General features: G+C 42.0%; 1 protein-coding gene across 1 annotated transcript in view; it reads right to left on the minus strand.

The window, feature by feature from the left end:
- The window catches only part of LOC128139587 (cytosolic phospholipase A2 epsilon-like), a 35,838-nt gene extending 13,715 nt beyond the window's left edge, over window positions 1-22,123 (minus strand). Inside the window, exons 1-12 of the mRNA XM_052782184.1 lie at window positions 22,015-22,123; window positions 20,662-20,751; window positions 11,999-12,071; window positions 7,932-8,068; window positions 7,304-7,435; window positions 6,203-6,243; window positions 5,049-5,091; window positions 4,162-4,219; window positions 3,540-3,706; window positions 3,335-3,421; window positions 2,158-2,195; window positions 81-228 (exon numbers count right to left, since the gene is read on the minus strand). Coding sequence (XP_052638144.1) covers window positions 81-228; window positions 2,158-2,195; window positions 3,335-3,421; window positions 3,540-3,706; window positions 4,162-4,219; window positions 5,049-5,091; window positions 6,203-6,243; window positions 7,304-7,435; window positions 7,932-8,068; window positions 11,999-12,071; window positions 20,662-20,751; window positions 22,015-22,110 — 1,110 coding nt within the window. The 5' untranslated portion in view covers window positions 22,111-22,123. The remainder of the gene's footprint in view (window positions 1-80; window positions 229-2,157; window positions 2,196-3,334; window positions 3,422-3,539; window positions 3,707-4,161; window positions 4,220-5,048; window positions 5,092-6,202; window positions 6,244-7,303; window positions 7,436-7,931; window positions 8,069-11,998; window positions 12,072-20,661; window positions 20,752-22,014) is intronic.
- Between the last annotated feature and the right edge of the window lie 3,712 nt (window positions 22,124-25,835).

The raw sequence follows: 25,835 nt of genomic DNA on the forward strand, positions 1-25,835 counted from the left end.
CCCATTTTGCTGACCACTCATCTAGAAGAGTACGTGAAGGCACTAGAAATTCAAGATCTACCTCCCCAACACACACATACTTCATGATCCTGCAGATCCTGTTGTAGGTGAAAAACATTTTTCAGGGCACTTGCTACATATCTCTTTCTTTTCCCCAGGAAAGCCATCTCCTCTGAACATAAGTCAAACCCAAAGCGCATGTCCAGGTCTTGGTGGCATGAACAATTACTAAGATAAAAACAGGCACATATTTTACATATTAACACACCCATATCAATCTTAGGACTTCGATCAAAGATAATTTACAGCACCCTTCCCTTCAAACACGGTGATGCAATGTGACAGGAACAAGAATATTCTGACTACTTTTAAAAGTAAGAAAACTTATTTCAGTTAGTAAGCTTAACCAGTGGCATTATACCACGCTACTACTAATTGATGAAGAAACAACGTACAGTATTTACAAATGAAACAAAACATTTAAATGAATATTCTAAAACTAAAAGAATTACAAGTTTAGAAAATCCGTGCAAATGGTCCAAAGTGCGTGTATTTATCCTACTTCATGGGATATTTTCTCATTCTAAATCTAAAATAAAACCCGATTTTCAAATGTTGAGGGTTCCAAGGTGAGGGAAAATTCTCGTGTTGAGGAACTCGAGTGGGAACGCATCCCCCTCTAGCGGTGAGCATCGCTGGGGAGGAAACCCATCCACCCACCTGCCAGGCACGGGTGGCCGGGTAACCCTGCTCGCTGGAATCATGACCTTGGTGACATCCAGCCCCTGGATGGATGGAGATGGGTCACTGAGTTTAGTGGGGCAGGATTTCACCCCCACTGCTCTGATCTGTCTGCACTTTCACAAGCTGTCTCACAGGTCAACGCTGGCAGTTGTATTTCACGTCAACCTTGACTCAAAAGTTGTAAACCATAATATTCCTCAGGGGAAGAATTCATTTGCATCAGTTTTGAAATGTAATAAGTCATTCCTTAAAACTCCATTGTTGTAGCTTATTACCCCGGGCTTTTGTGCTCTTCCGCTCACTAACCTCCTCCCTCCTGTCTCTTCTTGCCCCGTGCCTACAAGACTTCAATGGGCAAGAGATCTGGCATGGTGTCTTCAGGCCAGAGCTACCCATGGACTCCCTGGCTGGCCAGCTAGCCCTGGCCAGGCATTGTAAAATGGCAGGGTTTTGCTTTTTCTTTCAGTGACAGAAATTCTCTCTTCTACTGGGTCCATAATTTCAATGAAACTAGTAATGAAATTTATTTATGAGATTTCTCCACCATCAGATTTGGATAAAATCAGCCAAATTATTACAACTGTATTTGTAAATGAAGACATGCAAGGGAAATTGAGTTAGGTGGAGCTGCAAAAGCCAGTTTTCATTGTAAATCAAGATACAAACTGCTTTTAAAGTTCTCTGGAAGTAAAATAAGTAAGAGGGAAGCATTTTTCCTGCCCTGGAATAACACTGGTTTTCCTGTAGTCATTGATCACTGGCCTTTCTGAAATGAATGATAGAAAGCTCTGTTTGAATTCAAAATTAAGTTATTTTTCCCTTTTATTTCCTCATCAGGCACACACACAAAAAGATCAGTTTGCTCAGTTGTGTGTGTTACATATAGCTACGCATAACATGAAACATCTTCATGTTTACTGATGAGTATTAAAGACCATGTCTATAAATGTCAAATCACTAGCCACATTGTCTACCTTAATTTCTACTCAATATACAGTATAACTGGACTTAACAGAATACAAAGTTATTGCTACTGTGTATTGCCAGTTAAGAAAAAAAAATTGTTCATAAATTCTGATCAAGTTTAATGTTTACTCCTGTCTATTCTGCTTTTTTAGTCAGCTTTGTTCTTTTTGTGAATTTCAGAGACTGACGTTGGTCAAAAATAATATTCTGTGGTCAGAAGGGAAGGGATAATGCTAAAATAAATACATGTTTATCAACATTTATTGATTAAAGCCTAATATTCCTAAGGCTAATTATGTATCATATACTGTGCATGTATTTTATGTTTTATTAAAAGCACATTCTAGTTTTCAGACTAAGAATGCCAGCTTGTGTAATTTCCATGTGGCTAAAACAATTATCTAAATCAATAACCCAAGTCTTTAGGAACAGAAGAAGATCTCTTACCAGCTTTGTGCTGTCACATTCAAGTCAAATCTTTTCTCCTGGAAAACAAGAATGTGTACTATATTATTTTAATTTTCATTTTAAAATTTCTTTTCTCCCTTTCTGTCTTGGGGTCAGAGCTTAATTTAGACCCCAGCAAGGTCTAGCAATCACAAAGTTATAATGTCTGAGATCTCAGCATACATTTCCAAAAGCATTCACTTTTCCTTAGTAGAACATCCCTACCAACAGATCCCAAATGCTTCCAGGTTGCAGAAACCATTAACAATCTTGGTATAGGAGGTTCCTGAGACTCATGCAGTAGGTCCCATTTCCCGTGTTATTCACAGGCTTTCTGCAGCATCCTGAAATATCATTTTTTTGTACATTTCCCGTTCTTTATGCTCTAAAACACAGCAGGTCTTTGACATCCTGGCCACATTCTCACAGTGAAGAGATTGCAAGTCTGTATTTGCTTCTGCCAAGACTTCATCCTGTCTTAAAATTGTTATTGCAACCTTCATATTAACTGACAAAAAGTGCTCTGTTCTGAAAGGATGTTTTAATGGCCCGATGTTCTCCTACTTCTTCACAACATAACAATTAATATTTGGATAAGATTGTCCCTAATAATCTGGACTTCTGTAGATGTTTCTTGGCAGAAACGCATTTTTTTATAGTAAGGATTTTTTTCTTCTATTAATTTCATTCAAAATTATACAGCACGTACATCTATTTCAAGCAATATTCTCATTACATTCTTTAAAATCCATATGCTTTGTCTAATAGTTCCAATGTATTTCAATATATTGTCCTTTGAAGCACATGGTTCACTAAGGGCAGGTTTATTGACTTTTTCCTAGCTTGTGTCCAAGGAGCAATTTTCAGTTTAGAGCCTAAGCAAAGGAGGGGTCAGTGAGTCTTTGGGTAAACAGGGAGAGATGTACTGAAGAATCACCACATTTTCTGACATCCTTGTTGGTCTCTGTATCCACTACTGGCACATAACAGAGACTAATGGAGGCACAACCTGCTTCTGTGGACAAAACAGCTGGAGAAACAAAGCTCCTGTTTGTTCAAGGTCTGAGAAAAAATCAGAACATTTCTGACCCTCTTAGCAGCCAACTGGGACAATATTATGGGGAATGGTTTCTACCTGAGTGACATTTAACTCCTAACAGCTGGAAGTGATGCTCACCTCTGCAATGGTCGTTTTCCTTCCCATGGGCAGCAAATTCAGCATCACGACTGGGGAGCCCGTCTCCCTACTGTACCTACAGGTCCACTGGGAAAAAAACATGCTTTAGGACAAGAACAGTAATGGGTTTACCCTCTCCCGCCTCCTGCCACTCTCTGGAGGGGCACTCATGGTCAGTTCATCATTAAGGTCACTTCCAACATACAGGGTGGTAGCGCCTCTTCTTCGGCAACATGACGTCCAGCGTTGGCTCCGCGTACTTGATGTAGTGGAACTTGGTGGGACCCGACGGGCTGGCCACTCCATCGGGGCCCAGCGTAATATCCTGCGTCCCCTCAAAGGAGCCCTTCACAGTGAGGGAAAGCTCTTTCTCTAAAAAAGGAAAAAAAAGGCCGTGAGAAATATCACTATGATTTAACCAGAAAATTGCACTGGCTTGATTAAAAGTGGGGTGCAGGTAGCAGAGCTGTAGAGTTTGGACCACAGCTTTGTCTAGTGGAAAGTGTTCTGAAGGGAGTACTGGCAGTGAAGGGAAAGGAGCAAAGCAGATGCTATTTCCATAGAAAGGGTGCTCTGAATGTTCTCAATGTTATATAGAACTGGGATTTCAACTTTAATGCAGGTCTAATAGACTTTATTTACATATACTTAAGGGAGTACAAGATGCAGTCATTGAAATCAATAACAACCTAATGTGTTTACCTGATGCTAACTGCACTGAATACTGTAAATACTATTTATTCCACTAATACATTATATGAAAGGGGCATCCTCTCATCAGTAAGCATGCAATTATTGGTAAATAGATAAGAAAGAAATAACCCTACTTGATTTTTGCTGCGTCTTCTCTGCCACTTCAACTTCCAAACAGCAAAGTTCACGACACTGTAAAAGAGAACAAGAATCTGTGAGAAAGATCACCACATCTCAACCTCGTTACGGGGAGCTGTGAATCACTCAGCTTTTGGACGTGTCTAGTTCCCTGAAGTGCCTAATTCCCTGACATTTCTGTGCTTTTGCCCAGCAGCCACTGACTAAGAAAATTAAAAGCTTTGGAGGGAGTTGTAGAGCATCCTCCTGTGACAATGACATACGACTGGGCACAGTAAGAGGAAGATACAAAGGAAGAACATCAGGAGCATTTGCAGGATAGTAGCATAGATACAAAGGGTTAAACTGGGAAAAACATAAATGAAAGATACATTGCTGAGACATCAAGAGTCAGTAGTAGAAAGGGTTTTCTGAAGAAGCATTGCTATTAACATTTTGGGTTGGGTTTTTTTACGGCGCTCACTCTTCTTTCACATAATGTAATTACGATAGGTCGATACTTAGTGTTGAGTTTACTCACCAGGCATGGCTCATCTCCCAGGGGAGGAAAGGGCTGGGTAGGTTATTAGCAAGTGGCTTCACAGTCTTTTTATCACTGTGCTTTGATAGACAGCAGTACCTTTTTTGAAGGAATACTGATACCAGAGGAAAGCTCTCTGTGTGCACGCGTGTGTGTGGTGTGTCGAAATATAGGACAAATGGGAAATAATAGGATATCACCCATGAACAGGGCAAAAAAATATCCCATTCTCAAAGTATCTAAGTACAAAAGAGGGAAGAAAGAGAAAGAACTGGCCTACTGGCTTGTCTAACCCCCACCCTTCCTTCCCCTTTATATTAATGAAACACTTATAGAAAATTTCTTGGGGAAAAAGACACATACCACCAGGACTCCATTGGTAGCAATGGCTTCATGAGGACCAGAACTGGGAAACAAAATTAAAAACAAGGATTTTTTTAGATCAAACAAATGCCTACTCATCCCTGCCCAGGGTGTTGCCTTTTCTCCCCATTTAGAAGAAGGATGGCCAGAGGGACCCCAGCAGATATGTAACACACTCCTTTCCATGGTTGCTTGGACTGAGCACTGCTCTGAGGTGACTTGCCTCTGTACCAAAGCTGAACAATGTGTATCAATCATGGCTACTTTTTTGCAGTGCAATCTCGTGATCATCTAAAACGGAATCTGCAGCTAGGCAGTCAAATTCTTCTCCTCACTGTAACATGTAAAGTACACGTACTTCAGCGGTAACATGCTAATATGCCAGCATATCCCTGCTGGGAAGCCCAGTTCCATGTATTTGATGGTATGCAAATACAATCAAAGGGGCACAGGGCGGTGGGTACCAGCTACATGGGAAAAAAAAAGCTTTCCAGATCATTCGGGTGAAGTCAGGAGATGGTGTGGAGTGACTTGAATTCTGGTCTTGGCTCCCCACTAGTTCGAGGGCTGAGCTTAGGCCCGTCACTTTATTTCTGCCGTGCCTTATTTACCTTGTGACAACACAGAGACAAAAATACTGATTCATGTGGATGGCAGGCTGACCATGCTGGAGGAAAAGCCCTGCACATTGTCATTGTGTTTGAGAGAAAGAAAATAGAATTACTAGGACCAAAACAGTGTTGCAAGGGAAAATCGAAGGAGTCAGAGATACACTAGAAACCTAACCAGGATGGTTCAACATTAGGAGTCTGTCCAATGCATAAATTGAAACAGGCATGGAAAGGTTGATAGACATGCATGCACACACAAGCTCAGGCACACACACTCAGAAAGTCTTCTGAAATGTCCCTAGGTAGACAAATCCAACATTGTGGGAGAAGAGACAATGCTGGGAGGTGCGTCTTTGAAAGCAACTAAACTACAGAACAAGCTGATTGGAGGTATCATCAGGGTGTCTGAGACTGCAGTAATGATGCAGGAGAAGTCTGGCACTTTTTTTACAGAAATCCCACAAAGCATGACTTCTAATGCTATGTCTTTGTTTTAGCATTTAATGATTTTTGCATTTTTTAAATAATCTGTATATCACTTACGCGGCTTCCAATTTGAATTCAACCTCTAGCTCCTCCTTGGCCTGAAAGCAAGAACAAGAAATTAAATGAAGTAGCTACATAGTGCTTTCTCCCTTGTCTAAACCTAGGTCCCTGGTATGCAATATTGAAGTTGCAATGCACAGCCTGTGATAAACATTTCAGACTGGAAGGTCTGAAATACCATTTCAAACCAGATAGTTTAACAATTCCTTCCTCACCTCCTTCCTTCTTCAAGGTATCATCAAAACAACCTGTACTTCTATCTCTTAGTCTGAAGCTGCTGCAGAAAGACAATTTGCAACTTGCTCTTTCTTCTGAATTCTACCTTTTTCTCCTAACTATTCCTGGCACTGTCCTGACATGACTTACTGTCCTTGCTATTAGCTTGGAAGTTAAAGATAGTTTCCACCCATCACTTTAACATAATAAACAGAGACTGGTATTATTGAGTGATTCAGAATTACAGTTATGCAACCCCCTGTAAGACAGTGTTGATATGTATAAGCTAGTTGTGAGTGACCTAGTTTGGGTACCAGAAGCAATCTGCCTATGGTAGCAAGAAGTTGCATGCGAGATATTTCACTGATCTCATCCATAGATCTCAAAGGGAATCAAGACTCTTTTTCCCATTTTATAGATGGGAAACTGAGAAACAGGGTAAATCAGTCATTCAGAGCTCCAAAACTGCACTAATTCTGATAGATGAGTCAGCAGGCTCAGCCCTAGCTGAGGTATCACCGCAGAGGACAACGCTGGGATACACACAGGGGCAACTTCAGCTTTGCCTTTGGGGTGAAAGGAGATACAATCAAAGGGACAGGGGTTAGTGGCTATGAATTACATGGAAGAAAAAAAATTACAAATTATTCACCCTGCAATGGCTGTGCAGCCTCGGTGCTGCTCAGAGATAGTTCACAGTCTGATCCCTCCCCTACCTACTGCACTGTTTCAGTCATACGCTCGTTAATAATTTATAAAAATACTGGGAGGAAGGGCTCAGGCTCTCAAATCCAGATTTTTACCACATTTTTTGTGTTTATATTTTGAAAGTGTTGTATAATTCTCCACTGGTTTCTTAGTTGCTTTATTTTTTGCTCTCACCTTCGGGCTGGGCTTAAAATACAGGACCACTGTTCTTTCAATTGGAAGTTTAGCAGTATCAAAGAGCGCACAGAGGAGATGGTCATCTGGAGTAGCAAAATCCTCATCATACACTGTCAGCTCCAGCACGTTCTGGAAAAAGAGGAAGAAGGGTTTTTTATAGTTTCTGCAGTCTAGACATCATTAGCTCTAGGGAAGAAGGAGTGTTGGGGATGTGCCTGAGAAGAAAAGTGGAGAAATGAAGTATCATGCCCCTTTGGAAAAACATACTGTAAATCAAATATTCATACTTCCCTGATTCAGTTTAACTGCTGTAACATGAGTAATATATTGGCTATACCTACACAACAGCTTAGTTAACTCCCAAATTCTGTATCCATCTTGCACTGATTCATATGAGTCTCTAGTTTCCCTAAAACTTCAACACTGAGCTCAGTTTCTGGCCCTCCGAAACAGCACCATTGAACAGGCATGGGAACTCAGTCACCTCTGCTGTTAAACAACTTGAACATTCCCTTATCATGTGCCATCTCTTAAAACAATTCCTGGGCACAATTCAGGAGATAGATAGGACCCACCACACACAAAATCTTCAGGCTGCTTCAAGCAGACAACTTTGGCTCCTTACCTTGACCTGACTCTGGATCCTGAAGTAGAAGGTTTCGTTCCACACAGGATTGTTGGAGTTTCTCACAGTTTTAGTGCGGGACTTTTCACGTGTCGCAGTCGGCAGCCACAACGACACATAGCAATCAGCCTGGCTTACTGGGTAGGGAAAGAGACAAACCAATTGTTCATGTGGCAAAGTCAGTGGTGCTGCATGACACTGGAAAAGTTACTGTGTGGTACCAACAGCAAGTATGAGTTATTTAAAGACAGAAGTGCCTGATGTAATGTAGCTCTTTCCAAGATATCCTTCTGAGAGGGAAAAAGCACATATCATAAGATGACCTAGAACAGGAGGTGGTTTCTGTTGTTTCTTGCATGAGTTACAGAAAACAGCAATGTTGTGTATAAAAGAAGAGAGTGAGAACTACCTCTTCTAGTCAGCCACTTTCTTCAGTTTCTCAACGAACAAGCCTTCCTGTGCTCATGTGTGCATGCACACACACACTAACCTTCAGCTGCTGTCTGATGAGAGGGGCCTGGGAGCCTCCTCCACCTTTTGAGAACAACTGTAAAAAGTCTCCATCTCTGCCTTGCCTTCACTGTTTTTCATGGTGAGGGTTTGTGAAAGCAGCTGCAGAACTACTCCTGTTGTAGGAGGCGGCAGAAGCTTCCTCCACAAGGAGCTCATTGAATTAGACATTGGTTCTGAACTAAATGCCACCTTCAGGAAGAGAGGGACCAAGTCTCTCTCCAGAAATGCACTGGGAGAAGGTTAGTGAAGAATATTCCATCCCATTTCTCAAAGGCACGTAAATTAAAGTATATCTCAAATGGCTACAGCCAAAAATGCGATGTACTGTGTGCCTGGGGAATGCAATGTTTCTTCATGCAGGTTACACAAAATACTTCAGGACCTTGAAACTCTCTCTTACACAGTTCTTAACAATAAAATGATCAGATAACACGTACTGCAAAAGGTAACTAACAAAGCTGGTGAAAGTACTGGAAGGCATGTCCTGTGACGAGTGGCTGAGGACTTTGGGTTTGTCTAGTTTGGAGAAAAGGAGGCTGAGGGGTGACCTCATTGCTCTCTACAGCTTCCTGAGGAGGGGAAGTAGAGAGGGAGGTGCTGATCTCTTCTCCCTGGTATCCAGTGACAGGACACATGGGAACAGTTCAGAGCTGTACCAGGGAGGTTTAGACTGGACACGAGGAAGCATTTCTTTACCAAGAGGGGGGTCAAACACTGGAACAGGCTTCCTAGAGAGGTGGTCGATGTCCCAAGCCTGTCGGTGTTTAAGAGGCATTTGGATAATGCCCTTAATAACATGCTTTAACTTGGTCAGCCATGAACTGGTCAGGCAGTTGGACTAGATGATCATTGTAGGTCCCTTCCAATTGAAATATTCTCTTCTCTTCTCTTCATAAACAATGCAGAAACAATGCACTGCACAGATGATGCATGTTGCAGCAGGCTGCCAGGAGACTGACTGCTAACATTGAAAACATCGGCTGCTCACACCAAATGTCTCCCCAGTAAGGGTACGTCTAGTCAGCCTGGCCAGTCTGGCTACCTTACACATTTTGCCTTGCTTAGGCACATTACTGTCTCTCTGAAGGAGGAACAGTTTCTCATCTGCACCTTTTCCTTGCAAAGGAAGTTGCTTGTCTTTATTTCATTTGTAGACAGAGTTGATTTAAGACCTATATTTAAGACTGCCCTCCTTCTGTCTTAAGACACCACTTCTAACTGCCTACTACTTGTCAAATTCCAGTATTCAGTCTATGCATCTCCAGGAAGCATGTCTGTCTTGGAGTGGGCATTTTGGGAAAGTCTCATCTGGAAGAGTTTAGCTTTTTCCCAAGGATGAGACAGAAGAAAAAAACATTAGGCTTTTTCATGTTAAAAAAGAAATTCTTAATCATTTCACTGCCAGGTAATAGCCCTGCTACACCTTGCTCCAGAGTAGTAGAAACAAGCTAATTCTAGAGTAATACTGCAGCTGATCCACCCTGCATCATTCAGGCAATGCCAGAGTAAGAAGCTCCCAAACCAGAGTTTGCATTGGGAGTACTGCGTTTAATAACCCTTGCTAGACTTATGCTCCATGAATAATTTCTTTTTAAACAGATATATTTTAACATCCATACATTCCCATGACAATGAGTTCCACAGTTTACTTGTATACTCCTATTTGTTTTAAACTTCCTGTTTGATAATATTATTGGGTGCTCCTTTATTCTCGCATTGTGGAAAATGGTGAAAAATGACTCGTTATTCACTTTCTCTTATTCCTTTTTGTAGAGGCAGCTTCCATGTCCTCCTCAATAATTTCCCTTCCACTCTTAAGGTCTGTAGCCTATTTAGTCCCTCTGGATGTAAAAGTTTTTTCAGATCTGTCATCATAGTTGGTGCCTTTCTACAGCTTCTTTTGTTACTCCATTTCCTCAAGTGTCAGAGGGTTTTGCACTGGACTTACCAAATACATCCCCCTCAGAGAACTGTATGAACATCAGTTTGGTTCTGTATAGCTGTTTGTTATTTTCTTTTTTTTTTTTTTTTATTCTGGGAAATTCTATGCAGATAATAATGCTCTGAAGAATTTTGAAACTGCAAAAACAGGTATTTGAATATGTTTGGAGATCCTAAAAGTAGTGATACTGATTTTTAATTGTTTTTAAAGTAATTCTGTATGACTACTGCATGACTTTAGGTTTATCATTGGAGATCAATGACTATTGGCTGTTTGGCTGGCAAAGTACTCTGTTCTACTGATGTGATTTGTCATTCTTGTATCTTAACTGTACTTTGAGATAAAAAGCATATCAAACAATCCTTAATTATATGAGTAGATGAAGGGAAACTAGTCAGCTGTGTATTTAATGCAAAATATTGCTTCAGTTCTGCTTGCACAATCTCTTTCTACAACCTAGTTATTTGTGATTTTGTCTTGCTGCCTGACACGCAGAAGATCTGAGATGTGTCCTTGATGAAACCCGTCTGTGTTATTGCATCATCACACATGTGCCACAGCCATGGACCAAGAGGGAGGTGCAGGTGCAGAGACCCAATGATATGACCTAAGATATGGCTAGTACATTCCTCACTCAGAGCTGTGACACAGGGAAGTCCTATGATATACCATCCAGAAATACATGTGACAACAGCAGGGTAAGATGGAAAAGGTACTGCGTGGTAAATCCAGATATTTGTCTTTCAGAACATCTTCCCTGGCTCTTCCTGTGCAAGAAACCATAGTGCTGATCGCTGCCACTCACAGTGAAACAGGAGAATCAAGAGAGACAGCAGGATTACACCATTTCCCTTCCACGGTCACCCTAGAGCTAGTTTCAGCATCCTTTCACAGGTGGTCATGTAGCTGTATTGATTCAAACAAAATGAACTGTTAATTTGTCTATTTTGTGTGAAATGCCTCTCCTCACTGCACATGTGGATAGTCCATGTCCTTTAACTAAACAGTGGTATTTTCCTTTCCTGCTCCCTCACTTCCCACCACTTTCCTGCCGTGTGACTCACACTCTTGCACAACTGCAAGACTGCTGCAAGAGCATTAGAAGGGACAAGGCATCCGGCTCTCAGTCAGCACGTTTTTTGACAGTCATTTCAGGGTAATTAATAATGGCATTAGCCTGGTGGTAATGATGTTAGAAAGTTTTTTCTTGTTCATTTCATCTGTGTCAGAACCAAGACTGGGGAGGGGGGGTGAAAAAGTTTGCTCCTTCCAGCCACAGTTCCCAAGGTGTTACAACCCAAAGGCAAAATTACCCCTTGCTTTTGAGAATATGGGATGCAGTCTTTTTCATCTACCTGTGTCAGAAAGTCTCCTTTCTTTGGGAGAAAGTTCTTATCCTCAAAAACACATTCAAGTCTTAAAACCAACCAGAAAGCACAGGAATAACATTCAATGAACCAGCAGCAAGCAGCAAGGACTGACCTGGTTTATAACAATTAGTTTACATAAACACTGGGTTATTTCAGAAACACTTGGAAAAGGTTGTTATACAATTATAAAAGAGAACTTGTTGCCTGTACCCTGAGAGACCACTAAGAATGGAGATACTTACAGGTGTCCACTCGCTGGAGGTTTCTCATTCGGATGATCCTTACGGTCAGCAGGTAGCAGGGAGAGGATTCTATCTGGAGAAGAACAGTACAAAACAGAGTATGAATAAGCCTTCAGTGGGAAAAAGTATCAAATGAGCAAACTAACCAAGTGCTACAAAACAATAATACAGTCAGTAAAAAACGTGTCAACCATCTCACTATTCTGCAGGTGAAAATCTGCAACATAAGCTTCTGCATTAAAGAAGTCTTATTTTAATATTTTATACATTGCACTGTCTTTTTGCTGTGTTACTCTGAGAGTCTGGATTGCTCATCACAGCAGAACAGAAAAGGATAAAACCCTGTCAACTGATACTGTGTGTGAGATGCTTGCAAACCCCCTTGCTCTGAAATTGCAGACTTCAGCTCTACAACATAGCTACAATAAGTCTCTTGAACAGAGGCGAACACCGTGATGGAGTTGGCAAAATACTGGCAGTCTTACTCAAAGTTACAGTCAATCCCCTTAGTAACCACCCATAAGGTCCCATTGCATTGAAAAGAGCACTGTGGAGAATATCTGTTGTTGCTGACTCTCACAGGATAAACCCGAAGTACCACTCTCAGAGAGGTGTTTTCCCTTCTGCTTCAAAAACATAATTTCTCTTTTTTCCCTTTACAATTGTACAGGAAAAAACAGTAACGATAACCTGAGCTTTTGTAAATCACAACTATGAGATAAACCAATGGCTGAGAATTGTTTCCAGATTTAGGAGGAAGAAATTAGGTAGGGGTTGCCATTGGGGAAAAATAAAGAACAACATCCCCCTCCAAAAAACCCTTAAGATTGAAAGTGCTTAGCTTCCTTTGGTCCCTTTGAATGTCTCAGCCATAACCTTCTATAAAACAAGTCTCTCCAGATTTTGTGACTGCAGGGACCTCTTCCTATTTATTATTAGAGGATAATGTGATTTCCTTTGTCTAAGGAAGGTGATTTCCTGCTGGTTCATTCCATAAAGCTGTCTCTGGCTCAGACCTATAGGCAGAAGGCTACTCTGACAAAGCCAATAAATAAATCGGAATTTCCTTTGGCTGACACATGGTCATTTCCTCACACTCCTAGAAACATTTCCACCTGCATAAGTGGTTACAGCAGAGCCCTCCAAATCATTCTTTTCAACAACTGTTATTTTTATCAACTGATTTCCTCTCATTTAGGAGCATCCTTCTATTTCTATAGCACTTCAGAGACTTCCTAGAATGACTATAAACAAGCAGACAAAATAGATGTTAAGGCAGATAAAGAGCTGGAAGAACCTCACTTAAAACAATATGTGTAATGTTGCCAATTTTTTTTTTTTTAAGAGAACAGAGCAAAAAGGACCTTATTTTCACATGGGAAGACAATTAGGCCTCCTTTGTCACAAGAAATTACTTTTTCAATGTGTGTTTAAAATCCTCTTTTCTCTCTCCTAACACATCATGTTATGTTAAAATGTTTTTGCTGAGATCTTAAAAAGGGTTCCTGCTTTCACCCCTCCTATATGTGCCTCAAGAATTCTTAGTTTTCTTCCTTTTTTAGTACTTCTTCATGAAATGCACCCTCAGCAATCCATCCACCTTCTATTTCAAGTGTTCTCAAAGGAGAAAAAGCCTAACAGAGGCTGCAAAACTTGCAAACAACAACTGATGGAGGGATAAGTCCTCAGACTTACCCCACGCAAGGACACCGGTTCACATTTCAGAAACAGTATAGCCATATTAATACAGTTCTCCACCCAGTTAATTAACCCTTCTTCTCAGGTGGGTAATTAGCAAAGGTGGATCACCACACTCACATGTTAGGAATGAGCTTGGGCACCTCAGCATATGCCCTAGAAGGCAGAAACTCATTGTTCAGGAGGATCTGTATAAGCACGGGGCAATTCTTGCAGCCATTTATCTCCGGAGATTGCGCAAGGCACTGCCAGCTCCTGGATCAGCTCCAGCTACGCTTCCTCAGGCAAATGGCATTGCTTGAGTGAGAACCGATGGATTCAATATTTGCAAAGCAGTTTGAGATTCTTCGATAGGAGACATTAAGGAAGTGCAGTGGGTTGGGATTTTTTTAATGATTATTACAGGGTTTCTGCCATCTGATCACCTGTCTCCTGGTTCCCATGCAATGACTTTCTAATGTGTTAGCCAAATTTCCCCATCTGGCATGGAAAGATCAATTCTCAGTGATGCGGCTTTCACAGAAAGACTTACTGAAGTTTCACAAAAAAAATCACTGGCTTCACAGAAGCTACAGAAATCAGGACCTGTGCTTGCACTGGAGGAGAGGCAGATGCCACCAGCCAGTTACCTGAGGAAGAGGCAGCAGCCAAGCATTAGCCATCCTGGCAGCCCCCGGCTCCTGCCAGTGGGGGTAGCAAAGACAACAGGGAGAGCAGAAATCACCCAGTGATCAGGCCTTGCTAATTCTACTGCTCCCAGGAGGATTTGCTCTCTTAATTAATTCCAGTAACGTATTAAACAAAAGAAATGTATTTAAATAGCAACTGTGACAAACATAACATGATGTACTAGGGTCTAGTTATACAAACAAAGAAAATAGCAGCTATGCATGCATAAAGCAAAGGATAGAAGCTCTGTTATTCTGTTTACTTAAAACCTATTATGATCCCTTTAACAAAAAAAAAGGCTGCTGCTATGTCATGGTGTTCCACATACAGAGAGGTTTCCTCAGCATTTAGCGCTGTCACATTGTAGCTTTGCTTTTGATAAAATCAAGACTGATGTAGTCACTCTGTGACTGTTTTGTTTCATTGATTGTCAATCTGTTGGCTTGTCTTCAGTTCAGTGCTTCCCAAATTGTGCTTGTGTGCTTCATGTACACACATGTATCACACAGCTGCATGCAATATAGCACACGGTGGTGCCAGTACACGAGTAGGATGTACACTGGTAGTTTCTCTATACTCCCAGGGAAACGAAGCTTTACTGGGATTTTCCAAACAACAGCTCCATCAAATGCAGAGCAGACCTCATAGTCTCTTCTTCCAATTTTCCACCACTTCCTGTAAAAAAGAATAACATGGTATGATACTTGGCACCAAGTTACCATTTTTCTGGAAGTAGAGGATTCCTCTGTCATGTGAATGATTCCAACTTTCTCCCACCCGGGTGAGTAAGAATTTGAAACAGAAATTTCTCTGTCATGAGCGCTCTGGTAATGCAGGCTGTCTGCATTCCTGGCAGATTTGTACCTCTGTAGGTCTATCCCAGCCCTCTTTAAAGTCACGCTTATATCCAGATGTAGGTATGTGTGGCATGCATCCATCTTGAAAAGCACTGCTGTAAATTACTCCACTAGTTTAGCTGTATAATACATCACAAGGGGCTGTGGAGCTCCAAAATGACCATACTCCTTAATAAGACAAGAGTCAATGAGACGAGAGGATGGCTATTCTTCCTCACCTTTTTTTACTTGCTTTACTCTCAGTACCTTTCTTCAGCCTCTAGGCTTCGTCATCTAACAGACTCTTCCAGCAGGGGCTATTGCTAGCAGCATCTTCCCAGCTTGTGATATCAATGGTACGGACATTCACCACCCTGCCATGCCTACTGTAGACTACCCCAGTCTCGCAATTCCTCAACAGTACAGTCAAATGTGTGTTGGGTCAATGCATATTTTGGTTTTCAGTGTTAGCTCCTTTTTTTACCATAGACGTTTGATCGGGTAGCAGAATATTGTAGCTGCCTTCCCAAAACAGAAAGCAGTCACCCAACAACACTGATCCAGAGTGGAGAATTTACTCCTGAAACTCCAGGAGCAGCCAACACATTCTCAGTCTTGATTGTTGCTCTTTTTAGATTGGTATTTATTCCAAAGCAATCATAAACTAACAGAAAAATAATGCGGAGATCCTGAAATTCATCTTCAGTGTGTGTGATGAAAACTGTATCATCACGAAAAAGCAGCTGTCCTCCCAGCAGGTGCTCAGCTGTTGCTTTTCTACATGAAGTGTGGAATGCCTTCCATCTGCTCTCGTGAGGAGGTGGCCTTTGTCATGTTGGATGAAAAACTGTGATGGGGAAGCAGAGAAAATTATGTGCCACAGTGTGCTGGTACCATTACTTGTTTCAGTGCAACTGCACTGCATGCTATTCCACAAGCCATCCTGCAAAGATCAGACGAGGTTCAAAAATACCTTGAGGACAATCAATTTAGTTTTTCAACACTGAAAAAGGCCATTTCTACAGACCAACCTGAAAAAAATTGTGTTATCTATGAAAACCATGAAAAGAGCTTCCCTTCCACCCACACATTTTTCCTGCAGTCACCCAATAATAATGCCTCTATCCGTTTCTATTTCACCTACTGGCACAGCAAGCCTTTCCTGGCAAAGATAGCTTCCCTGCCTTGGCTAAGGTCCCCCTGCATTCCTGGCCTGGAGAAACATTCTGCTGAGATGAAATCACTCACAGGATGTCACCAGGGCATTCCTTTCTTCATCTCCAGGTGCTAATTTAACTAGATGGTAGCCAGGAACCAAATCAAAAGAACTAAAATACTTTGCTGCTGACGGTGCATCTAGAGCTGGTGGTGTGTGAAGAAGTGCCCATCTTGAGCTGTCTGAGAGTCAGGTCTTCTTAGAGAATGTGTATCCTCAAGTTTTTTACAGTTGTAATTGGGATGCTTCAGGCTGTGAACATCACTCAGCCAAGCCCTGCCGCTGCCTGCTAAAGCCTATCTCCCACTGCTGTGGGATGTGCCAGGGGACCCCACTGTGGCACACTGCCTGGTCTGAGGGCAGTTGGCTGCTGCATTTGGCCGTGTCTCTGAAGCTCTTCCTCGTTCTCGACAAACCTGGGCTCCGTGTTGGAAAAGCAGCCACTCCAATTGCTTCCTTCCTTCACCTCCTCCAGGCGCTGGGGCTGTGGCACCTCCATCCACAGCTGGGGGGCTGCGGGGTGCTGAGGACCACTGCTGCCACCAGCTGCTTTTCACAAGCCGTGTGTTTCATGTTTTTTATTAGTAACATAACTTCTTCTAATCAGACCACTTTTTCACCAGAATTAGCAGAAGTCTTGGTTGGATATCAGTGAACTAAAAACTCCCACAGCTGGATGGAAACACCCCTTTCATGCATATGGCCACAGTAACCCTGGTTTCAGCAGGGAAAGTTTATCTGCGTCCACAGGAGCATGACGGGTATATGCAAGACCACAAGAATTGTGTCCTTCAGATCATTGCTTCCTCATACACATACCTGTCATGGGACTCGGAACACTTTCAAGGAATAAGACTGTGCATATGATACTGTGCTTGAAACATATTTCCAAAAAGCAGAACTTCAAATATTGATCAACACAACATGGATACTCTCAATGCACAGTGACCCCAACTTCTGCAGAGATTTATTATTTGACTGATAACTCAGGCTAGTTGCATAGCCCTTCCAGTACTGTTAACATTGTCCTCCATCTTTTAGTGTTTCCAGATGGTTAACAACCAGATTTTTTTCTGATTTTGAAAAATAGGCCCATTTGAAAACACAGAGCATTCAACTGCATGTTCAAAATTATTTCCATATATAGAACTGTAGCCAGGGGAATAGGATAGTCCATCCATGAAAAGACAGAGCCCTCTTACACTGCTTTGCCCTTCCCAACCAACACAAATATGAGAGAAAGAAACTAGACTGAGCATTAACCGTCTGAGCGTTGAGACTCATCACACCTAATTCCAGATAGCTGTAAAATAGGTGTTTACATCTGACAGCTGTTAGGCATTTCTGGAGTCTCATTCTAAGGTGGACATTACCACAGGACATGCATCACAGTCAGAAAATCTCTACTTCTGACTACTGATTCTCTAGGGAATCTAGAGGTCTATCTCAGACACAGATGTTTTACATTTTTTATGTCAAATATAGATAAGAGAAACCATATTTCAAAGTTACAAGCTGATGGGAAGTGGCCTCCTTTGACTTTGCAAGGTTCATTTTTGAAGTGGGAGGCATGCTGGAACTTGTCATTTCAGCAGTCTGTATTTCAGGCATCCCCATACCACCACTCGGGGTGGCAGGGGAGGCACTTGGGCTCAGAACAGCTTCTGCAGCTGAGCAGAGCCACTACTGGTGCCACGTTCCTGCAAGCACCACAGGGCTGGGGGTGGCTCAGGGGTTGTTGCCTCCTTCTTTTCCAGTTGCTGCTGAGCCTAGGGCTGGAGCTGCTCCCAACAGCAAGTTCCTGCCCTTGTGGAAGACAGAGACCCCATGCCTGGCACCAGCAGAGACCCAGCCCTCCTGCCTGTCTCAGCTCCTGGTTCACTTGGTGAAGTCCCACCTGTATCAGAGGCAGCAGCTGCAACCTCCTCCTAACCTCACCTTGCAGTGTGGCAGGTCCCCACTCTTCCCATGATCTCAAAAGCTGCTTCCAGCTTCCAAAACCCAGCAGAAGCCAGAGCTCCTGCTCTGCACAAGGGTGAGAGTTTAACCTGCCCCTCTTCTGTTAAAGGGCTGTGGTTCTCCCAGCTGCACAAACCCTGCAGGAACAAGGAGCCTTTGCCTGGCAGGGAAATGAGGTACCACTTGACCTGAGGTATGAGGCACCTTACCCTTGTTAAGACATGGCTCATGCTGAATTCAGAACTATGCATCCATTTTTTCCCCTCCCCTTCCCTCACACTAATTATTGTATGAGACCTGCTGCAATCCTTAAATAATTTAATATAAGCACTGATGTCTGAAATACCAGAGCTGGCTCTGCTTGCTGTTTCACATGGGGCAAAGTACCAGCCAAGGCCTGAATAATACAGATTTCTTAATGTAAATTAAATCAGCATGTTGGCGTAAAGGCACATGCAGTTGCTGGGATATGCTGCGGTATGTTTCTAACAGATGATCCCTCTTAGCAGGCAGAGACCTTCATCTTTAAGTCTTCTGTTAGTTTCAGTGATGAAAAATTTACATTTGAGAAAAACTGAGCAAAAGATGAGAGCATCCTTTGCATAAACACAGGATATGCTGTAGTAATCAAGTAATGATCATGCACGTGCATAGGATAGAGTGCTATGTTCTGATCAAAGACGAAAAAACTGACTATGTAAGCAGATGCAAGAATGACAACTGAGTCCATCAGCAATGGATTGTCATGAATTTTTGGAATTTTGAAATGTGAAAAATAATCCTTCAGTGAGAGACAGGGGCAATATAGTGGTCTAGAAGAAGGTTATGGTCCCATACACATAAGATGATTCTTTTGGTCCACTACCATCACACCTACCCCTCTGAAATTTCACGACACTTAAATGTCTTTGATCTAAGTCTCTATCCTGAGCAGATAATGGAAAAACAAACACATCACTGTGTGGGATTAAGAAATCAAGACAAGAAGTTACCTGTCATATGTATAATTATCATAGGTAATTATAACCCAGGAGTTCAAATCTTTTTGTTTTTTTTTCATCATGATTTTAGGTTCCTTACCCCTTGTAAGGAGCAGATGTTATACCAAAGACTGATCAATTTGTTGTTTTTCAGCCTGTTTTTACTATCTACAAAATTCTTCACCCTATACACGGTCCAGAATTTCATTATCTCCACAGGCTGGAGATACCAGACATTTTAAGCTAAATATTTGCAGGTTGAAATGCCACAAAGACCCAAGACTGATAGAATATATCATGAGAAAATACAGTATAATCTTCTAATGCCACTCATTATTTTTTTTTTTTTAAATAAAAATCCTAATACTGGGCAAACACAAAAGCTAAACTTTGAAAAGTGTATGTGAAAAAGTAAAAATACTGTGAATGTGAATAAGAATTTGTTCTAATTTCTCAGCGCCTAAATTGTACCAGGACTACCTGGTAGTTAGCTTATGACAAAGCTCACCTGTCTGCCTGTTTACAATATTACTTCAACTTCCAGATAAAGCTCCTTTTCAGCTTCATTTTGTCTCAGTATAACTTCCCTGCATGGTTTATAATGCAAATTTCCATAGAAGTATCTGCCTCAGAAGCAGACACTTCTTGGGACAACATGTTGTATGAGTCACATTTAATTTCTGTAATCCTGACAGATAGGAAACAATGCCTGTACTTACTGCACAGATAGCAAAGTAGCAGAATGAGAACCCCTACCAAAATCAGTAATTTCTAACAAGAATAAACCTATGACTGGTCTTCTAATACAAGAAATAGCACTGGCACATTCAAGCATCACTCCTTTCACAGAATCCCCCATTACAGTTTTTTTCTGATGGAGCACAGAAGTGGTGAAAAATGAGGGTTCAATAATCCAGGACTCGCCCATAAATTGCTAGGATAGAGATTGCACTGCCAAAGCCATTACAGCAGAACATGCATCACTGTTACTTTTGGCCCTTCCAGTTACAAAAAGCATTGTGGAACAGAAAGCCCCCTAATGGATTTTTTTTACAAGTAACTGAGGGATTAAAACAGTAGGTATCCTCCATGCTCCCAATAAAACATAACAGAGAGATACAACAAGCAATTCAGAAAATCATAAACATAAGTAGAATAAAATGATCCAAACGATAAACTTAAGGGTGTTTCCCTTGTAACATTCAAACTGTTGCCATCATTATTTATCTACCTGAGCCTTCTCCCTTTTTGAGCAAAACAAAACTCTCAGCCCACTTTGGTTTGAAATTCTCTTGCTCATAATACCTTGAAATCACCTTTGTCTGGTACAGTACTTTCTTCATTTTCTTCTTGCGGTTCACCATCTCCCAAAGAATCAGTGTCTGAGTCTTCATCCTGAAGAAAGAAAGAATGATAAATTATAACATTAAAACAACAACAGCGGGATTATCAGGGTAGATAATTAATTCCTACTTACAATAACTTATGCTGAAACCCCAATTAGAACAGCTGTTGATTACACCCAGCTGTGTCACAGCGTTCAGCATAACGAACAGACCACCATGTGGTTTGGCACACACTGGTACAAAATCCATGTCAGGGGTACCCTTTCAACAAGTCAATGAAGAAAGAGCCATTTCAGCTGTGAGATACCCAAAAGGTGCTTCTGCATTTATTCTGAGAATAAAGGTTTGCTTTTTGTTTCAAATGAGATCTTTTGACAATCTGCTCCTGCTCTCAGGAGTATTAAATCTCAATTTAAAAAATCCCAGAATCTCTTCTCTGGGTTTGAACCCAGAGCGTGAAACACATTGCAATTGCAAAATTTTAAATGTAACATTTCAATTTTTTCAGGAAACAGAAGTTCCAGAATAATTCTACAACATAGGGTGCCCCCTTTTGAAATGCTTTGTAGGAAAACACCATTAAAGGACAGTTCCTATAAAAAATGTCAAAAGTATTCTGTTTCTGTTTCCAGAGTACTTCCTGAAACAAGGTGCCTTTGTCCAGTCAAAGAGCACATGAACAATGTATAACATACTACAGTTAAAATTAAATGCAAATCTTGAAATTACCCAGAGAATGCAAAGCAAAATGGAAAATTCAGAACAAAAATGGGAATGTGGAAATAAAATTCAATTCCCTATCTTTAGTCTTTATCCTGTCCTTATCCCTTTTCCAATAACATAAAATGGGGTTGTCACATTAATATGCGTGTCAAAATTTTGCTATTGATACAGAAATATTAAGTTTTTAATAAAAGTGGCATTTAATTATGGAAGAAAAAAGATTCTTTAAGTCTGGGTCTGGATTCAGGCTGATAATTCAGTCCCATAAAATTGTTCCCTTCCCTGTTCATTTTTTCCACTTTCTCTTCTTTTTCTGTCCCCTTGCTACGCTGACTTCTCTCATTTTGCCTATGAAGCTGAGATCTTTGGCTCCAGCAGAGTCAGGAGGAATTTTGCCACTGATAGCCACGAAAACAACATGTCACCTTAAACTTCTTCAGGCAGAGACATTGCCGCCCAGTCCCATCAGACAGTAAGTTTGTACAGTAGTTTGTATATAAACACGCTCACAAAGCAGGATTTTGTTCACTGTCACATGCATGTCAAATGCAGTGGACCTTTAAGCAAACTTTTAAAGCCGTTTTCTTACCTGTAGTGCTTTCGCATTTGACAGCATCATGGTCTTCCCTGGATTCAAGTAATAGAGTGTTTCTGGCACCTCCACGGGCAGCACTTCCTGAGACATGTTTGCAAGATTTACTCCTGTAGGAGTCAATGACAAGTTATTTTATAAAATGACCTGAGGCCCCACCCATCTCATCCCTATAAGTAAAGGACTCCCCTCCCATTGCCGAAGACGGTAAAACGCCAAGGATGACTGCTCCGGGGAAGGATCTTATGGGGCAAGCGCAACAGCCAAAAGGGATGCGGTACCTTCCTCTGGCTGGGAACCTCTCCCAGCCCGTCCTCGCTCCTTGGGTCCTGCCACGGCTGCCACCATTTTCTGTGGTGAGCAGTGTCCCAGGCCGTCCTGCCAAGCCGAGGAGAAGCACCATGGCTGAAGCCTGCTCCTTCAAAACCAGCTCTTCCCCACCTGCGGCATGGGGACAGCCCCGAGCAGAGAGCGGCGGCAGCTCCTGGGGGGGGGGAAACTGAGCCCTGGAAAAAGCCTCTGTGTGTAAATAACTACCAGTGACCTGCCTGCATGCAGGCACCCACCTGTACACTTCAGTCAAGGCCTCCCTGTAGGTGGGGGAACCCGAACTCACTGCCCTGCACCACACAGTAACCCCCCGGGAAGGGCCACCCCCACCACCCAACAGGTTACTGCGTGGACCGTCGGGTCCCAGCTCCTCCTGGGCTGCTCCCATTTCTTCTTCCCAGGGGAAGAAGGCCAAGGCGTGGGCACGGGGCCGGGTCTTTTGTTTGCAGAGGAGAGCTGTAGGTAGGGGAGGTGAGCGAGGGGCATGGAGCAGCAGTACCAGATTGTGTGTGAGAGGACGGCAGGGGAGGAGGAGGTGGACATTTGCAGGGATTGGCAGAGATCTTGAGGTCAATGCCTATGGCTACAAGAGTTACCCGGGACTACTAGTGCACCTGGCAGTACCCTAAATTCGACAAAAAAAGCAAGGAAATATATAATAGCTGTGCAAAGCAGATAAGAGTTATGCTTTCATACATTTTCCAGGGAAAGGCAACTGAACTTTACATGGCAACTGCAGGAAACTCATGTCAAGATGAATGGTACATACTATCCAGTGGTTTTTAGTTTTATTAGTTTTGTTTTACAGAGATTTTGTTCAACCAAAGAGCATGAACAAAAGAGCACATGAACATCTCCAGGCATACCCAGTGGAAATTACCATCTTCAAACACAGAAAAACAAATGAATAACAAACTAGCAGCCCCAGTAACAGTAGGCTGTGTCATAGCATCTGCATCTCCAGCACGAAAAGTAGCTCTGCCCACACATGAAGTACAAGAGCATCTTTTGGCCTCAGGTCACGGACACCCTGAGCTGCATCCTGGAGGACTCCTCTTGCAGCTTAATTTAGAGAGCAATCACTCATCTTTGGTTTTTTAGCCTCATCAGAAAAGAAGACCTGTCTGACCTTGGAAGACCTGCCATGGGACACTAAAAATACCAGTACACTTGTCATTAGAGCAGGCCAGCTTTCCCAAGGCTGATAAGTTTGGGAGACCATTAGCATAAGTGATAATATTCACCTAGAAACCCCTCTAAAGGTGACAAATCTTAAGAAAGTTGAGATTTCCTGTCCGCAAGGAAACCCATGGAAAAGGACAGGCTGATTCTGTGTACAGACTTCCATGTCTGCAGAGTTAATTCCCCATTATATGCACACTCAGCCATCTGGAATGATCTGTACAGCCTTCAGCTAAATCAGGGTATTCTGCTCCCACCTGAGTGACTCCACAGGGAATGCCATAAAGAAAGAAAACTCTGAGGATTTCATTAAGAACTGAACTAGTGTTATCTAATTTAAAATCTGAATGTACAAAACTGGATGGTCTCAATTTGTAGAAGAAAAGCAGAGGCTCCAAGTGGAATGATTTTATTTCTTTACATTCCATATTTCAGTAATTTAAGGAGAGATGAAGCAACATAAACTATCTGCTTCAGAGATCTAACTGTAGCTGCCCTGGCAGCAAACAGCACACTACTCTCATCCTTTAGTGCTTGCTAGACCTCATACTCCCTCTAAATACTTAGGTTTCTTATTAACACTACAACCCAGTTTGTAGAAGCATCAATCACTTGGCAAAGGTACCTGTGTCACACCTGACTGCAGAGACAGGCTGTGGAGAAATGGAGCTCCCTGACAAACTTAAAATTTTTCAACATGTTCAAATATAGCTTTGTGATTCCTTTTATCACAGTCTTGGACTGGACCAAAACTGCTGATAACCAGTGTCCCCCTAAACACCTTGCAACACTATATGCTTGCCTAGCCTTTGAACAGGCCTGGCAAAATGAGCCTGGGGTTATTCTGGCAAGCTGGAAACACAACCAGGACTGGCTGTGACCACCTCACTTCTCTCAGACATATAGATACTTCTATATAAAAAACAGCATTGGAGAGCAGAGTCAGACTGGCATTCTGGCTCAGCTGCATCCTCTTCCCGCAGAAGGAGCAGTGTCCTAGACCATCACTTGTGCAGTTAGTGAAGTAAGGAGATGTGGAGCAGGAGAGGAAACTCAGAGGAGGCAGGGACACTACTGTCTGTCAACTTACCCTGTCTTACTCTTTAACCAAAGAGTTTAAAAGTACTAGAATATATTCCTGTTAGGACGTGACGATCATACTGAGAAAAGTATGGGACTTTATATCCATTACCTATATCCATCAGCATTTGTATGCATCTAGCATATAACACAGCTCTGATACTGAAAGGTATTACATTCCCAGTAGAGAGACTGGCATCATTAATGACTTTTTACCTCACCGCACTCACAGTTAAATACTTGTCTGTGTTTCTTTCATGTTACAGTTACTGATGCACCAGATAAAGCCCAGCACTTACCATACCAGTCTTAGAGCAGCCTAATTGGAGATTTATGGTCCATTTTATGTCTCTCAGATTTTATGCATGTTGCAAATGTACAGTCCTCAGTGGTTACCTGTACACTGATAAAGTCCTCTGTGCCTGGAGTTGTGTCGCTGTGGGACATTTTCTGTACTTGGAGAAGCTTTCCCAGGAGTATGGTAAACTAGAAGAGCGGTTCCCAAAGTTTTCTGAATCACTGTTCACCCTCCACACTTCTGCAGGCTACGTGAAAGTTTATCATCTGCTCACAAGCTGGAAACCAGCACGAGGGCAGTATGACCAGTATGGTGCTTCCTCCTGTGCCCCAAACCAGCTGTGTTTTACAGGCCATCAGCTCCTGCACCAGCAGCTGTCATGGACCAGAGCTTAAAAGTGACCAGAAAAGGTATTTGTTAAGGGTCTATAAAGGATTTTCTGAATACTCTTCTGCACACGGGACCAAAACATTTAATCTGTAAGAAATTCTAGGATATCATATCGTATCATATCATATCATATCATATCATATCATATCATCTGTTAAATCTCTAATGTAAACTACATCATATGTTTACAAAGTAGATACCAAACCAAAACAACTGCAGCTCAAGGAGGTATTTGGAGCATGGCTTACTTTCAAGACTAGTTGGAACAATTTTGGATGTCAACTAGCTGAGTAGCAGAAATTGCAAAATTAAAGAAGCAACTATCAATTGCTCAAGATTTAGGAGTGCATATTAATATATGTAGAAACTTGCAGCTCCTTAGCTGATGGTTATCAGCCTCTAAGGATACTCCATTACCTCAGCAGAAGAAAGGAAATAGGAGGGGAGAAAACATTTCATATATTTACAGATTATTAGCTGAGAGAGAGAAGGGTGCAATAAGCAGCAGCTGGCAGGAAAAGTCATACTGCTATGGGCC

This window comes from Harpia harpyja, chromosome 3 (assembly GCF_026419915.1).
Source record: "Harpia harpyja isolate bHarHar1 chromosome 3, bHarHar1 primary haplotype, whole genome shotgun sequence".
Lineage (NCBI taxonomy): Eukaryota > Metazoa > Chordata > Aves > Accipitriformes > Accipitridae > Harpia > Harpia harpyja.